This window comes from Salmo trutta, chromosome 13 (genome assembly GCF_901001165.1).
Source record: "Salmo trutta chromosome 13, fSalTru1.1, whole genome shotgun sequence".
Classification (NCBI taxonomy): Eukaryota; Metazoa; Chordata; class Actinopteri; order Salmoniformes; family Salmonidae; genus Salmo; species Salmo trutta.
In genome coordinates this window covers 26,106,603-26,122,377 of record NC_042969.1, presented here as the reverse complement: position 1 = coordinate 26,122,377, position 15,775 = coordinate 26,106,603, and the positions used below count along the sequence as shown (strand labels likewise).

Here is a 15,775-nt window from a genome sequence, read left to right as displayed (position 1 = left end):
GGGTCAGTCCTTGCATCCATAGCGCTATAAATTGGATAAGGGGTTACATTTCTCCAGCCCTATTCCTCAGCTGTTTACCGAAACAGTGGCGGGGTAAAATAAAATAAAGGGTCACTACAGATTACAGAAGGAAACAGTAGTATAAATACAGTGTAATACACTCTTCTAATAAAATCTATGGTTTGGTATAAATAAAGCATGAATGACTGACAGTAATGAATGAACACATTAATAAATGATAGACTCGTGCGAGTGAAAAGTGTCGTGAAGACTTGATATGAATTGAGCACCAGCAGTCAAACATGGAGTGGAGAAGTGCTTACCACGTTCGGCCACTAGGTGTCAGTATTTTCACCACTTAGGCTACAGTTTAGTCTTGGAATCCGGCACTGAAGTTGCCGCGGAATGTGACAGACGCGCAAAGTGATGGAAGATGATGCAGGGCTATAAAAGTGTAGCTGCGTGTAGTGGCAGAAGAATTGACCTTGGGCACTCAGAAGAGGACCAAGCTACAACAGGTGAAAAAGAAGTTTCAGCTGCGCAAAGACGGCTACTATGGAGCGCAAACCTGAGATGTATTACGAGACTGAGAGAAGGTGAAGAGATACGATAAAATGATAAGAAATGAAAGCGGTCTGACGAACGGTTCTTCAGTGGCCCCCAACGACACTACCCTGAATCGCCCTCCATGGGTTGCGACAACTTTGGGATGCTTTCTGATTTTCACCATTGTCGTTGATATTTTGGGCAACCTCTTGGTCATTATCTCCGTGTACAGAAACAAAAAACTCAGAAACGCAGGTAAGTCAAAGTAGCCTAACCCAATAAAACGTATGTATTTTGAAAAGCATACTGCTATTTGCTGTAGTCTTTTACAACAAAATGAAACTTATTTCTCTATCTTCATTTCTTAGTTGTATCATCCTGTTGCAGGAGAACTTTCCTGTAATGCAGGAAATTAAAAACTTGTAGTGTATTTAAGGTTTAAAAAGGATTCTGAAGTTGGTAATTTCCACTTTGATATTTCAGACATGATTTTCTCTTACGAAAAATGTAGCACCCAACAAAAAAGTAAATTCATTATAATTCACATAACTCACACTTCCTGTTGCTGCAGGATTATTTTCTTGCTTTAGCAAACTGGCTCAAATTAAGATCCTACATCTGTATTCTGCATAAGTACAAGCCACAGAGATGTTCTGTGGAGATAGATGAGAGCATGAGAGCCCTGGGCATAAGCGACATAGGCGGTCGCAGAGGGCCCTCGACAGACCCTGACTTGGGAATTCAGTCGGGGTCTGTTGAACTGTTGAGCGTTAGAATAGTAGAATACACAAGGTGCAATTTCATCAGCAGTGTTCCTCTTGTTATGTCAGTCACTGACAGTCACTCAATTAGCCCATGTCAACAAAACATTAGATTGGTAAATTAGTCTACCCAGCTATCTAAACTTGTAGAAATCATGGCAGAATTTCTGACCGGGCCGGTCCTCCTTTACATTCTAAAATTAATTTCCTGCAATGCTACACATTTTACAATGGGGTGTAGAGCAAATGTTGCAGTTTTAATGCAACTTTTCTCAAATTCTACACATTTTGCCATGGCTTATGCCATGTTAATATGATATCTGATTCAGAGTGACCTTTCATTCTAACCTCATTCTGTTCAGCATCACAGAGTAGATCTATCCTCGTTACTGTAACCTCATTCTGTTCAGCATCACAGAGTAGATCTATCCTCATTACTGTAACCTCATTCTGTTCAGCATCACAGAGTAGATCTATCCTCGTTACTGTAACCTCATTCTGTTCAGCATCACAGAGTAGATCTATCCTCATTACTGTAACCTCATTCTGTTCAGCATCACAGAGTAGATCTATCCTCATTACTGTAACCTCATTCTGTTCAGCATCACAGAGTAGATCTATCCTCATTACTGTAACCTCATTCTGTTCAGCATCACAGAGTAGATCTATCCTCATTACTGTAACCTCATTCTGTTCAGCATCACAGAGTAGATCTATCCTCATTACTGTAACCTCATTCTGTTCAGCATCACAGAGTAGATCTATCCTCATGTTTTAAATATTTTTATTTATTGAACGAGGCAAGTCAGTTAAGAACAAATTCTTATTTATAATGACGGCCTACCCCGGCCAAACCCGGACGACGCTGGGCCAATTGTGCACCGCCCTATGGGACTCTCAATCACGGCCGGATGTGATGCAGCCTAGATTCGAACCAGGTACTGCAGTGACGCCTCTTGCACTGAGATGCAGGGTCTTAGACCACTGTGCCTCTCGGGAGCCCGATGTTCTGTGATGTTCAACATCACAGAGAAAATCTATCATCATTACTGTAACCTCATTCTGTTCAGCATCACAGAGTAGATCTATCCTCATTACTGTAACCTCATTCTGTTCAACATCACAGAGTAGATCTATCCTCATTACTGTAACCTCATTCTGTTCAACATCACAGAGAAAATCTATCCTCATTACTTTCACCTTATTCTGTTCAGCTTCACAGAGTAGATCTATCCTCATTACTGTAACCTCATTCTGTTCAGCTTCACAGAGAAAATCTATCCTCATTACTGTCACCTTATTCTGTTCAGCATCACAGACAATGTTCCCTCCAAAAAATGTTGGTACTGAGAAATGTTAGGTCTGCTGAGCGCGAACTTGAACCTTGTGAAAATTCTGTGCAACTTTCAGCATGCGTTTACTTTGAACACTGAAGCTGTACACACTTTAAATTACAGTTTGAACAGTAGTCAAGTAGGCTACTGTAGCTATTTTATCATAATGCTGGCCTACCTGTAGGCCTACCAGAGTGGTTGGTAGGCCTACAATGGCGAAAATGCATCCCATAACATTTTAACATGTAAATAGCTGTAATATCATTCAGGTAACATTCCATGAGACTTTTGCAAAAAAAAAATATACAGGGCTTGAGATTAACCTGTTTTCCACTTGTTCTTCAGATAAGGAGGTTACTGAAAATGTTGTTCTGTTGTTTGATGCAAGAAACCACTTTACAAAATAAAATGCATTATTATTCCCATACCATTATTACAGAGAATCAGAGAAATTATGCTACCCTCTGCCTATTGGCTACTTAGCTTATTCAAGCCTTTCTCAAAATACAGCACTGCCCCTTTAAGACAAAAAAACCCTCTTTACCTGACTCGCTTTTCAAAGATGTCTAGAAGTGTACATGTTTTGTGCTCTTGAAGGAGCAATCACTCCCCTATTGCTGATTACAAATTATCTATAACTGGGCTAATAACTCACTATCTAGCAAAGGATATGAACAAATGTGCACACCTGGCTACATGCAGCTCTTATGCTTATGCTGTAAACACAGTCCAGTTCAATGTGAATGGCCACAGATCCATATATGGCAATGGTCTATTTGCATATATGCCTCCTGCAGCTTTGATTGGTTATGGCATTTTGTTTTGGTATGTTGCATTGAAAGTGGCTAATATTGCGTTGAATCGATCACAATTCCCACAGTAAAAGGAAACATTGATAGTGTTAACTAATGGGGAAAACTCTAGAAAGTTAAGTGAAGTTCAACCTCATGATTCTCTGTGCAGGCTGATATTTCTTCTGTGCGGCAGTCCCGGGGGAGCTGTGCGCCCGTGTGCGCAGCTTAGAGGAAACATTGATCACAGAGTAGATTTATCCTCATTACTGTAACCTTATTCTGTTGTACATCACAGAGAAGATATGAATAATGTGTGAAACAGGCTAGTTGCTGTGTACGGTCACACTGCATTATACAGAGAGGTGTGTGTTGTTGTGGAGGCTCAAGCTACAACTTAATGATCCTCTATATTAAAAATCACTTTACAAAAGAGCAACATTGACTGGTATTGGTGCAGGTACTGTAGTGCTGTAAGTGTCATGATTAGGGTTGCAAAATTCTGAGAACTTTCAATAGATTCCCTGGTTTTCCAGAAATGTTGGTTGGGGGATTTCTGGTAAACCAGGTCATTTATTGAAAGTTCCTGGAAGATTGCAACCCTAATTGTACAACCACCATTTATTCTGTAGAGCTGCTGTGATTTTATTCCATCCTTTTCATTTGAGTTAACCTTCATTGTTGGAACCTTAGGTTACCACATGAGCGGAACACAATCATATTGCTGCTTAAGCCACTATTTTTAGCAGCAGCAGGTAATTGGCTCCTTGTCAAACAGATCAATAAAATCTAAATGTATTGGTCGCGTACACATGTTATTGCAGGGGCAGCGAAATGTTTAGGTTTCTAGCTCCAACAGTCAGCAATATCTAGCAGTACAATAACAATACACACATAATACAAAAAAAGAAAATGGGGTAAAGACCTCCGAACGAACAACATCTTAACAAGCAACATGGACCCAGCCGATAGTTTCTCTTGTGTCATGTTCGTGGAGGGGTTCTCGCTGGTGCTACCACCAAACCTTCTGGTACCCCAATCTCTGCCAGTTAGACAGGATGGCTTCGTGTTGATAATTGTCTAGCCCGGGGAATCACCTTTGTTACAAAGTAGAGTCACAGTTTAATCTATAAATGTATTCATATTGCATTCTTTAATCTGCACCAAAGGGAGAATCGCAGCCACCAGATTATTCATGAATGCTTTATAACATAACGTTTAGATATAAATATAGTCACTTTATGGTTTATTTATTTCGGAGAATATACAGTATATGTGCATAATGCATTCTAGAGCCTACATGCTGTTAACTCTGACTGTGACTCCTGGACACTGAGTGGACAGAACATTAGAAACGCCGGCTCTCTCCATGACATAGACTGACCAGGTGAGTCAAGTTGAATGCTATGATCCCTAATATATATGCAACCAAAGCTTACACAGTACTTACCTCCACTGAATATAAATTGTTTCCAATTACCATAAAGTTAAGTGCTTAAATATAACGTACTGATAAGCACGGAGCAAATTGAATTGCCCTTTTAAAGTCAGCTAAATATTTTTGGATATTGTAAAAATTATTGTCAGAAATTTTAGAAGTGTTTGTAAATTTAGTGCAGGAGGGAGTGCAGTAGTAGCCTCATGTTTTTAAACAACTTTGCTTTGGAAATTAAATGATTGCAAATGTCTCTCCCTCTCTCCCCCACACCTCTCTCTCTCCCTCCCCCACGTCTCTCCCTCTCTCCTCCACGTCTCTCTCTCTCCTCCACATCTCTCTCTCTCTCCTCCACGTCTCTCCCTCTCTCCCCCACGTCTCTCCCTCTCTCCCCCACGTCTCTCTCTCTCCTCCACGTCTCTCTCTCCATTCCCACGTCTCTCTCTCCCTCCCCCACGTCTCTCCCTCTCTCCCCCACGCCTCTCTCTCTCTCTCCTCCATGTCTCTCTCTCCCTCCCCCACGTCTCTCTCTCTCTCCCCCACGTCTCTCTCTCCCTCCCCCACGTCTCTCTCTCTCTCCCCCACGTCTCTCTCTCTCTCCCCCACGTCTCTCTCTCCCTCCTCCATGTCTCTCTCTCCCTCCCCCACGTCTCTCTCTCTCTCCCCCACGTCTCTCTCTCCCTCCCCCACGTCTCTCTCTCTCTCTCCTCCATGTCTCTCTCTCTCTCCCCCACGTCTCTCTCTCTCTCCCCCACGTCTCTCTCTCCCTCCCCCACGTCTCTCTCTCTCTCCCCCACATCTCTCTCTCTCTCCCCCACGTCTCTCTCTCCCTCCCCCACGTCTCTCCCTCTCTCCCCCACGCCTCTCCCTCTCTCCCCCACGTCTCTCTCTCCCTCCCCCACGTCTCTCTCTCTCCCCCACGTCTCTCTCTCCTCCATGTCTCTCTCTCTCTCCTCCACGTCTCTCTCTCCCTCCCCCACGTCTCTCTCTCCCTCCTCCATGTCTCTCTCTCCCTCCTCCACGTCTCTCTCTCTCTCCTCCACGTCTCTCTCTCCCTCCCCCACGTCTCTCCCTCTCTCCCCCACGCCTCTCGCCTCTCGCCCTCCCCCACACCTTGATCTCTCTCCCCACGTCTCTCTCCCTCCCCCACGTCTCTCTCTCTCTCCCCCACGTCTCTCTCTCTCTCCCCCACGTCTCTCTCTCCCTCCCCCACGTCTCTCCCTCTCTCCCCCACGCCTCTCGCCTCTCGCCCTCCCCCACACCTTGATCTCTCTCCCCACGCCTCTCTCTCTCCCCCACGCCTCGCTCTCTCTCCCAATGCCTCCCTCTCTCTGCCTCCCACGCCTCGCTCTCTCTCTGCCTCCCACGCCTCTCTCTCTCTCTCCCCACGCTTCGCTCTCTCTCCCCACACCTCGGTCTCTCTCCCCACGCCTCTCTCTCTCCCTCTCTCTCCCCCATGCCTCGCTCTCTCGCTCTCTCTCTGTCTCCCATGCCTCTCTCTCTCCCCCCTCGCACTGTCTCCCCCACGCTGCTCTCTCTCCCCCCCACGCCTCTCTCTCCCCACACGCCTCGCTCTCTCTCCCCCAATGCCTCTGTCTCTCTCCCCCGTCGCCTCTCTCTCTCCCATGCCTCGCTCTCTCTCTCTCTGTCTCTCTCCCTCTCTTCCACACCTCGCTCTATCCCCCACGCCTCTGTCTCTGCCACGCCTCTCTCTCTCTCTCTGTCTCTGTCTCTGCCACGCATCACTCTCTCTCTGTCTCCCTCTCTCTCCCATGCCTCGCTCTCTCTCTCTCTGTCACTCTCCCTCTCTTCCACTCCTCGCTCTATCCCCCACGCCTCTGTCTCTGTCACGCATCACTCTCTCTCTGTCTCCCTCTCTCTCTCCCATGCCTCGCTCTCTCTCTCTGTCTCTCTCCCTCTCTCCCCCACGCCTTGCTCTCCCTCTCTGTCTGTCTCTCTCCCTCGCTCTCTCAGTTCTATCGCCCTCTCCTTTTTCTGTCTCTGTCTGTCTGTCTGTCTGTCTGTCTGTCTGTCTGTCTGTCTGTCTGTCTGTCTGTCTGTCTGTCTGTCTGTCTGTCTGTCTGTCTGTCTGTCTGTCTCTCTATCACTCTCTCTGTCTCCCATGGCTCTCTCTCTTTTTCTCTTTCTCTTTCACTCTCCCTCTCTCTTTCCAGCCCCCCCACACACACACACTGTCTGAGTATCTCTCTTTCAGATTCCAACTGCTGACTCATGTTTGGATATATAAATACTGTAAATCTACCAAAGAAAGGGTTGTTAATTGCTCACCTGAATATATGCAGTTTAAGGAACATAATTCATGAATTATGCTATCTAGTGCAGTCAAACAATATTCATGTATTGGCAATATCAGAGACTCACTTGGACTCTTCTTTTGAGGATGCTGAGATCTCTATACGTGGATACAATTTGTTCAGGAGGGACATAAATAGATATGGTGGTGGAGTTGCAGTTTACACGCAGAATCATATTCCAGCAAAACAACGTAAGGACTTAATGTTGAATGGATTAGAGGCACTATGGGTACAGGTGTATTTACCACATTTAAAACCTTTACTAGTTGGTTACTGCTATAGGCCACCTAGTTCTGATGTCAAATATCTTGATGGAATTTGTGAAATGTTGGATAAGGTATCTGATGAAAAAATGGAAATATATTTTTGGGGAGATATGAATATGGATTTTTTTAACACCAACTGTCCAATGAGAAATAAACGTATTTCTGTTGCCAACGTATATAACCTGACCCAAGTTGTGACATTACCAACCAGAACGTTCACAAATAGGTCCGGTATCACATCATCAACTTGTATTGATCACATTTTTACTAACATGGCTGAACATTGTTCTAAAGCTGCATAAGTGGCACTAGGTTGTAGTGACCATAACTTGGTTGCACTCACTAGGAAAACTAAAATACCAAAGGCTGGCCCTAAGGTAATCTACCGAAGGTCCTACAGAGGGTTCAATCAGGACTCACTCACTAGGAAAACTAAATACCAAAGGCTGGCCCTAAGGTAATCTACCGAAGGTCCTACAGAGGGTTCAATCAGGACTCACTCACTAGGAAAACTAAATACCAAAGGCTGGCCCTAAGGTAATCTACCCAAGGTCCTACAGAGGGTTCAATCAGGACTCACTCACTAGGAAAACTAAAATACCAAAGGCTGGCCCTAAGGTAATCTACCCAAGGTCCTACAGAGGGTTCAATCAGGACTCACTCACTAGGAAAACTAAAATACCAAAGGCTGGCCCTAAGGTAATCTACCCAAGGTCCTACAGAGGGTTCAATCAGGACTCACTCACTAGGAAAACTAAATACCAAAGGCTGGCCCTAAGGTAATCTACCCAAGGTCCTACAGAGGGTTCAATCAGGACTCACTCACTAGGAAAACTAAAATACCAAAGGCTGGCCCTAAGGTAATCTACCCAAGGTCCTACAGAGGGTTCAATCAGGACTCACTCACTAGGAAAACTAAAATACCAAAGGCTGGCCCTAAGGTAATCTACCCAAGGTCCTACAGAGGGTTCAATCAGGACTCACTCACTAGGAAAACTAAAATACCAAAGGCTGGCCCTAAGGTAATCTACCCAAGGTCCTACAGAGGGTTCAATCAGGACTCACTCACTATGAAAACTAAATACCAAAGGCTGGCCCTAAGGTAATCTACCCAAGGTCCTACAGAGGGTTCAATCAGGACTCACTCACTAGGAAAACTAAAATACCAAAGGCTGGCCCTAAGGTAATCTACCCAAGGTCCTACAGAGGGTTCAATCAGGACTCACTCACTAGGAAAACTAAATACCAAAGGCTGGCCCTAAGGTAATCTACCCAAGGTCCTACAGAGGGTTCAATCAGGACTCACTCACTAGGAAAACTAAATACCAAAGGCTGGCCCTAAGGTAATCTACCCAAGGTCCTACAGAGGGTTCAATCAGGACTCACTCACTAGGAAAACTAAAATACCAAAGGCTGGCCCTAAGGTAATCTACCCAAGGTCCTACAGAGGGTTCAATCAGGACTCACTCACTAGGAAAACTAAAATACCAAAGGCTGGCCCTAAGGTAATCTACCCAAGGTCCTACAGAGGGTTCAATCAGGACTCACTCACTATGAAAACTAAATACCAAAGGCTGGCCCTAAGGTAATCTACCCAAGGTCCTACAGAGGGTTCAATCAGGACTCACTCACTAGGAAAACTAAAATACCAAAGGCTGGCCCTAAGGTAATCTACCGAAGGTCCTACAGAGGGTTCAATCAAGACTCATTTGTGGATGAGATTAAGAATGTGAAATGGTTAAAAGTGTGTAGTAAGGATGATCCTGAAATGTCACTAAGTTTGTTTAAAAATGTATGACGTGAAGGGTGATGAAAAGAACTGTGGAGAACATTGAACGTGATTATGGGTAGGAATTCGAACATGTCCGGCTCTTTTGTTGAATCAGAGGCTATATTTATTACAAAATCAAACGACATCGCAAACTACTTTAATTAATATTTTACAGGCAAAGTGGACAAGTCCAGGAATGATATGATTCCAGCTGATGGCTCCATGTCATATACCCTTATAACAGATTGTATCATGAAGGAGAGGCAATGCAGGTTCGAATTTCACCAAGTAGAAAGGGAAGAGGTAGAAAGGATGCTGCTGTCTCTTTCGGATGACAAGTTACCTGGTACAGATAATCTAGACGCCAAATTGCTTACAGTTACAGCTAACCAAATATCCAGATTTTTAATAAGTGCTTGATGTATGGGGTGTGCCCAGAAGTCTGGAAAGAGTCAAAGGTTATTCCACTACCTAAGGATAAAAAAATCTGCATTCACTGGTCCTAATAGTCGTCCTATAAGCTTGCTGCCTGTGTTAAGTAAATTATTGGAAAAGATTTTATCTGTACAAATCAATGATTATTTATCATGTAATAGTCTGATAACGGGTTTCCAGCATGCATACAAAGAAGGGCATTCTACGAGTACGGCCTTATCACAAATGACAGATGATTGGTTAAAGAGTATGGATGACAGGAAGTTAGTTGGTGCTGTGTTGCTAGATTTCAGTGCTGCTTTTGATGTAAATGATCATAAACTGTGACTAGATAAACTCAAACGTTATGGTTTTAAGTCTGCAGCTCTATCCTGGAAGGAAATCTATCTATCCAGGAGAAGGCAAAACGTGTTCTTTAATGGTAGCTTTTCAAAAAGTAAAGATATACGCTGTGGTGTTCCTCAAGGAAGCTGCCTAGGCCCACTTCTCTACTCTATCTTTACTAATGATTTACCTTCAGTAATGAACAAAGCAAGAGTGGTAATGTATGCTGATGACTCTACAATGTATAGCGCAGCATCCGAATGTAATGCGCTAAAAGATGAACTGAGTAGTGAACTAAGAATGGTGTCTGAGTGGGTTGATATGAACAAATTGGTGTTGAACATTTCTAAAACTAAATGTATTGTATTTGGTTGAAGATATATGATTGCTGATGATCCCCAGTTGAATGTGTAGATGAATAGAATGCATGTAGAGTAAGTGAAAAAAACAAAACTACAAGGTGTCATGTTGGAAGCAGCTTTATCATGGTCAGAACACATAGATAATATTGTTATTAAGATGGGTAAGGGAATGACTGTTACAAGAAAATGTTCAGAGTATGTAACATCTAGCACTCTGAATCAGGTGATTCAATCCCTGGTCCTATCACACTTAGAGAACTGTCCAGTTATATGGTCAATCCCTGGTCCTATCACACTTAGAGTACTGTCCAGTTATATGGTCAATCCCTGGTCCTATCACACTTAGAGAACTGTCCAGTTATATGGTCAATCCCTGGTCCTATCACACTTAGAGTACTGTCCAGTTATATGGTCAATCCCTGGTCCTATCACACTTAGAGTACTGTCCAGTTATATGGTCAATCCCTGGTCCTATCACACTTAGAGTACTGTCCAGTTATATGGTCAATCCCTGGTCCTATCACACTTAGAGAACTGTCCAGTTATATGGTCAATCCCTGGTCCTATCACACTTAGAGTACTGTCCAGTTATATGGTCAATCCCTGGTCCTATCACACTTAGAGTACTGTCCAGTTATATGGTCAATCCCTGGTCCTATCACACTTAGAGTACTGTCCAGTTATATGGTCATCTGCAGCAAAGAAATATATAAAAAAGCTCAAAATCGCCCAAAACAGGGCTGCCAGATTAGCACTTCATTGCTCTATCCGTATAAAGGTTAAATTAAAGAATAAACATGCATAACCACCAAACCAGACAGGTAAATTCAGGGCATCTAAGACAACCCAAGCCAAGGACAAATCATCTTAAATCTACAGTTTTATATAGAGCCATAGCTGAATGGAACTTTTTACCAATCCATATTTCTCAGGCAAAAAGTAAATCCACCATCAAGATTTTTTTTTAAAAACATCTAATGAGATAGATCATATGACTGCACAGGAAATAGAAAGTATCAACTGAATGTTAAATGTGTTTCCTGTCAGGTATTTTAATTGTCTGTATTGTCTACATGTTAAATGTTTGTAAAGTCATAATTTATAATTATTTGTAATGTCTTATTAATTGGTGTTGGACCCCAGGAAGATTAGCTAACGTTACGGCATTAGCTAATGGGGATCCTAATAAAAAATCACAAATTCTCTCTCTTTCTCTGCATATGAGCGACAAGGAGTGCTAGAGGTCATTATGGTTTTGTTGTTGTGTCTTTGCATGTATTCCATTGATTCATTCATCGATCCTGTGGCCATGTGACATTAGATCTGGAGGTAAGGTCCAGCAGTATTTCCCATCTGGACAGCTACACTTCATTAACTGAATGAGACCTCATAAGACAATGTTATTTTCTCAGGATGAGTAGGCCTTTGTTTTGGGTTTTTTAGGCACTATCTTTACTTTGGCCTGTGATGTTTCATTCTAAAGATACACCATATAAGGTAGTTGGTATGTACCGCTATCGTTCTATCTCAACCACCATCTCTTCCTCCAGTATCTACTGTATGTTCTGGGGCCTCCCTCCCCCCTCCCTCCCCCCTACCCACCAACACTCCCATTAGCCTCCTGTTCATTCTGTTTGTCCAGTGTGCTGTGAAACTGTCCCCCTGGTCCACAGAGGAATACGTAATGACCAGAGCAGACACTCCCTCCCACTAGACTCAAAACACACACCCTGCCACAGCCACATAATATCTCCAACAAAGCCCCAACCAAGCATGTATTTAGAACCTAATTGCACTCTCATTGTTCCTGAATGACACGCCACAGTTGCTCCGCTCGCTCCCCACGCCGTCTCTTTTTTCTATTAAACAAATTCAGCTCGTGAGACTCTGTATACTGTGCCACCACTGTCTGTTTGCATTAGTCAGCATGGGCTGCTTGGTAAGACTGATCTTAACACACCCTGGGTAACTACAGCGTCACTCTGCCAATAACCAGCGCATCAGCTCACCTCACCCACCGTGCGCTTAGGGAACTAATATGCAGCTTAAGGTTCTGCTGTTCCCATGTACACAGCGCCACAACCAAGGGAGAGACCTTGGAAATGTTACATGTCATTTGAGATCAAGTTAGCAGAACTGAGCATCTGTTTTTTTTTGCACTGAGCAAAACAACAAAACACAAAAGTGTCTGAGTAGAGCAGAGAAAAGTAGAGTAGAGCAGAGTAGTGTAGAGTAGAGCAGAGTAGAGAAAAGTAGAGTAGAGCAGAGAAAAGTAGAGCAGAGCAGAGTAGTGTAGAGTAGAGTAGAGTAGAGCAGAGCGTAGTAGTGTAGAGTAGAGCAGAGTAGTGTAGAGCGGAGTAGAGCAGAGTAGTATAGAGCGGAGTAGAGTAGAGTAGTGTAGAGTAGAGCAGAGAAAAGTAGAGTAGAGCAGACTGGAGCAGAGTATTGTAGAGTTGAGCAGAGTAGTGTAGAGCAGAGCTGAGCAGAGTAGAGTAGAGCAGAGTAATGTAGAGCAGAGCAGAATAGTGTAGAGCAGAGTAGTGTAGAGCAGAACATAGTAGTGTAGAGCAGAGCAGAGTAAAGCAGAGTAGAGCAGAGCAGAGCAGTGTAGAGTAGTGTAGAGTAGTGTAGAGCATAGTTGTGTAGAGCAGAGCAGAGCGAAGTAGTGTAGAGCAGAGCAGAGCAGAGTAGTGTAGAGCGGAGTAGAGCAGAGTAGTATAGAGCGGAGTAGAGTAGAGTAGTGTAGAGTAGAGCAGAGAAAAGTAGAGTAGAGCAGACTAGAGCAGAGTATTGTAGAGTTGAGCAGAGTAGTGTAGAGCAGAGCTGAGCAGAGTAGAGTAGAGCAGAGTAATGTAGAGCAGAGCAGAATAGTGTAGAGCAGAGTAGTGTAGAGCAGAACATAGTAGTGTAGAGCAGAGCAGAGTAAAGCAGAGTAGAGCAGAGCAGAGCAGTGTAGAGTAGTGTAGAGTAGTGTAGAGCATAGTTGTGTAGAGCAGAGCAGAGCGAAGTAGTGTAGAGCAGAGCAGAGCAGAGCATAGTAGTGTAGAGTAGAGCAGAGTAGTGTAGAGTAGAGCAGAGTAGTGTAGAGCAGAGCAGAGTAGTGTAGAGTAGAGTAGTGTAGAGTAGAGCAGAGCACAGTAGTGTAGAGTAGAGCAGAGTAGTGTAGAGCAGACCAGGGTAGTGTATAGTAGAGCAGAGCAGAGCGTAGTAGTGTAGAGCAGAGCAGAGTAGTATAGAGCGGAGTAGAGCAGAGTAGTGTAGAGTAGAGCAGAGAAAAGTAGAGTAGAGCAGACTAGAGCAGAGTATTGTAGAGTTGAGCAGAGTAGTGTAGAGCAGAGCTGAGCAGAGTAGAGTAGAGCAGAGTAATGTAGAGCAGAGCAGAATAGTGTAGAGCAGAGTAGTGTAGAGCAGAACATAGTAGTGTAGAGCAGAGCAGAGTAAAGCAGAGTAGAGCAGAGCAGAGCAGTGTAGAGTAGTGTAGAGTAGAGCAGAGTAGTGTAGAGCAGAGTAGTTTAGAGCAGAGCAGAGTAGTGTAGAGTAGAGCAGAGCATAGTTGTGTAGAGCAGAGCATAGCGAAGTGGTGTAGAGCAGAGCAGAGCAGAGCATAGTAGTGTAGAGCAGAGCAGTGTAGTGTAGAGCAGAGCAGAGCAGAGCAGAGCAGAGTAGAGCAGAGCAGAGTAGTGTAGAGTAGAGTAGTGTAGAGTAGAGCAGAGTAGTATAGAGCAGAGCTGAGCAGAGTAGAGCAGAGCAGAATAGTGTAGAGCAAATCAAATCAAATCAAATTTATTTATATAGCCCTTCGTACATCAGCTGAAATCTCAAAGTGCTGTACAGAAACCCAGCCTAAAACCCCAAACAGCAAGCAATGCATGTGAAAGAAGCACGGTGGCTGGGAAAAACTCCCTAGGAAAAACTCCTGAGAAAGGCCAAAAACCTAGGAAGAAACCTAGAGAGGAACCAGGCTATGAGGGGTGGCCAGTCCTCTTCTGGCTGTGCCGGGTGGATATTATAACAGAACATGGTCAAGATGTTAAAATGTTCGTAAATGACCAGCATGGTCAAATAATAATAATCATAGTAATTGTCGAGGGTGCAACAAGCACGTCCGGTGAACAGGTCAGGGTTCCGTAGCCGCAGGCAGAACAGTTGAAACTGGAGCAGCAGCATGGCCAGGTGGACTGGGGACAGCAAGGAGTCATCATGCCAGGTAGTCCTAGGGCTCAGGTCCTCCGAGAGAAAGAAAGAAAGAAAGAAAGAGAGAATTAGAGAGAGCATATTTACATTCACACAGGACACCGGATAAGACAAGAGAATACTCCAGATGTAACAGACTGACCCTAGCCCCCCGACACATAAACTACTGCAGCATAAATACTGGAGGCTGAGACAGGAGGGATCAGAAGACACTGTGGCCCCATCCGATGATACCCCCGGACAGGGCCAAACAGGCAGGATATAACCCCACCCACTTTGCCAAAGCACAGCCCCCACACCACTAGAGGGATATCTACAACCACCAACTTACCGTCCGAAGACAAGGCCGAGTATAGCCCACAAAGATGTCCGCCACGGCACAACCCAAGGGGGGGCGCCAACCCAGACAGGAAGACCACGTCAGTGGCTCAACCTACTCAAGTGACGCACCCCTCCCATGGACGGCATGGAAGAACACCAGTAAGTCAGTGACTCAGCCCCTGTAAAAGGGTTAGAGGCAGAGAATCCCAGTGGGAAGAGGGGAACCGACAAGGCAGAGACAGCAAGGGCGGTTCGTTGCTACTGCTAGAGCAGAGTCGTGTAGAGCAGAACATAGTAGTGTAGAGTAGAGCTGAGTAAAGCAGAGTAGAGCAGAGCAGAGCAGTGTAGAGTAGTGTAGAGTAGAGCAGAGTAGTGTAGAGCAGAGCAGAGTAGTTTAGAGCAGAGCAGAGTATTGTAGAGCAGAGTAGTGTAGAGTAGAGCAAAGCATAGTAGTGTAGAGCAGAGCAGAGTGTAGTAGTGTAGAGCAGAGCAGAGTGTAGTAGTGTAGAGCAGAGCAGTGTAGAGTAGAGCAGAGCAGAGCGGAGTAGTGTAGAGCAGAGTAGTGTAGAGTAGAGCAAAGCAGAGTAGTGTAGAGCAGAGCAGAGCGTAGTAGTGTAGAGCAGAGCAGTGTAGTGTAGAGCAGAGCAGAGCAGAGCGGAGTAGTGTAGAGCAGAGTAGAGTAGAGCAAAGCATAGTAGTGTAGAGCAGAGCAGAGCAGAGTAGTGTAGAGCAGAGTAGAGTAGTGTAGAGTAGAGCAAAGCATAGTAGTGTAGAGCAGAGCAGTGTAGTGTAGAGCAGAGCAGAGTAGTGTGGAGCAGAGTAGTGTAGAGCAGAGCAGAGTAGTGTAGAGCAGAGCAGAGTAGTGTAGAGCAGAGCAGAGTGGTGTAGAGCAGAGCAGAGTGGTGTAGAGCAGAACAGTG

General features: G+C 44.5%; 1 protein-coding gene across 1 annotated transcript in view; it reads left to right on the top strand.

Moving 5' to 3' along the window:
• Nucleotides 1-408: 408 nt before the first annotated feature.
• The window catches only part of mtnr1ab (melatonin receptor 1A b), a 28,152-nt gene continuing 12,785 nt past the window's right edge, over nt 409-15,775 (top strand). The window contains exon 1 of the mRNA XM_029771615.1: nt 409-801. Within this exon, the coding sequence (XP_029627475.1) occupies nt 615-801 (187 nt within the window). The 5' untranslated portion in view covers nt 409-614. The remainder of the gene's footprint in view (nt 802-15,775) is intronic.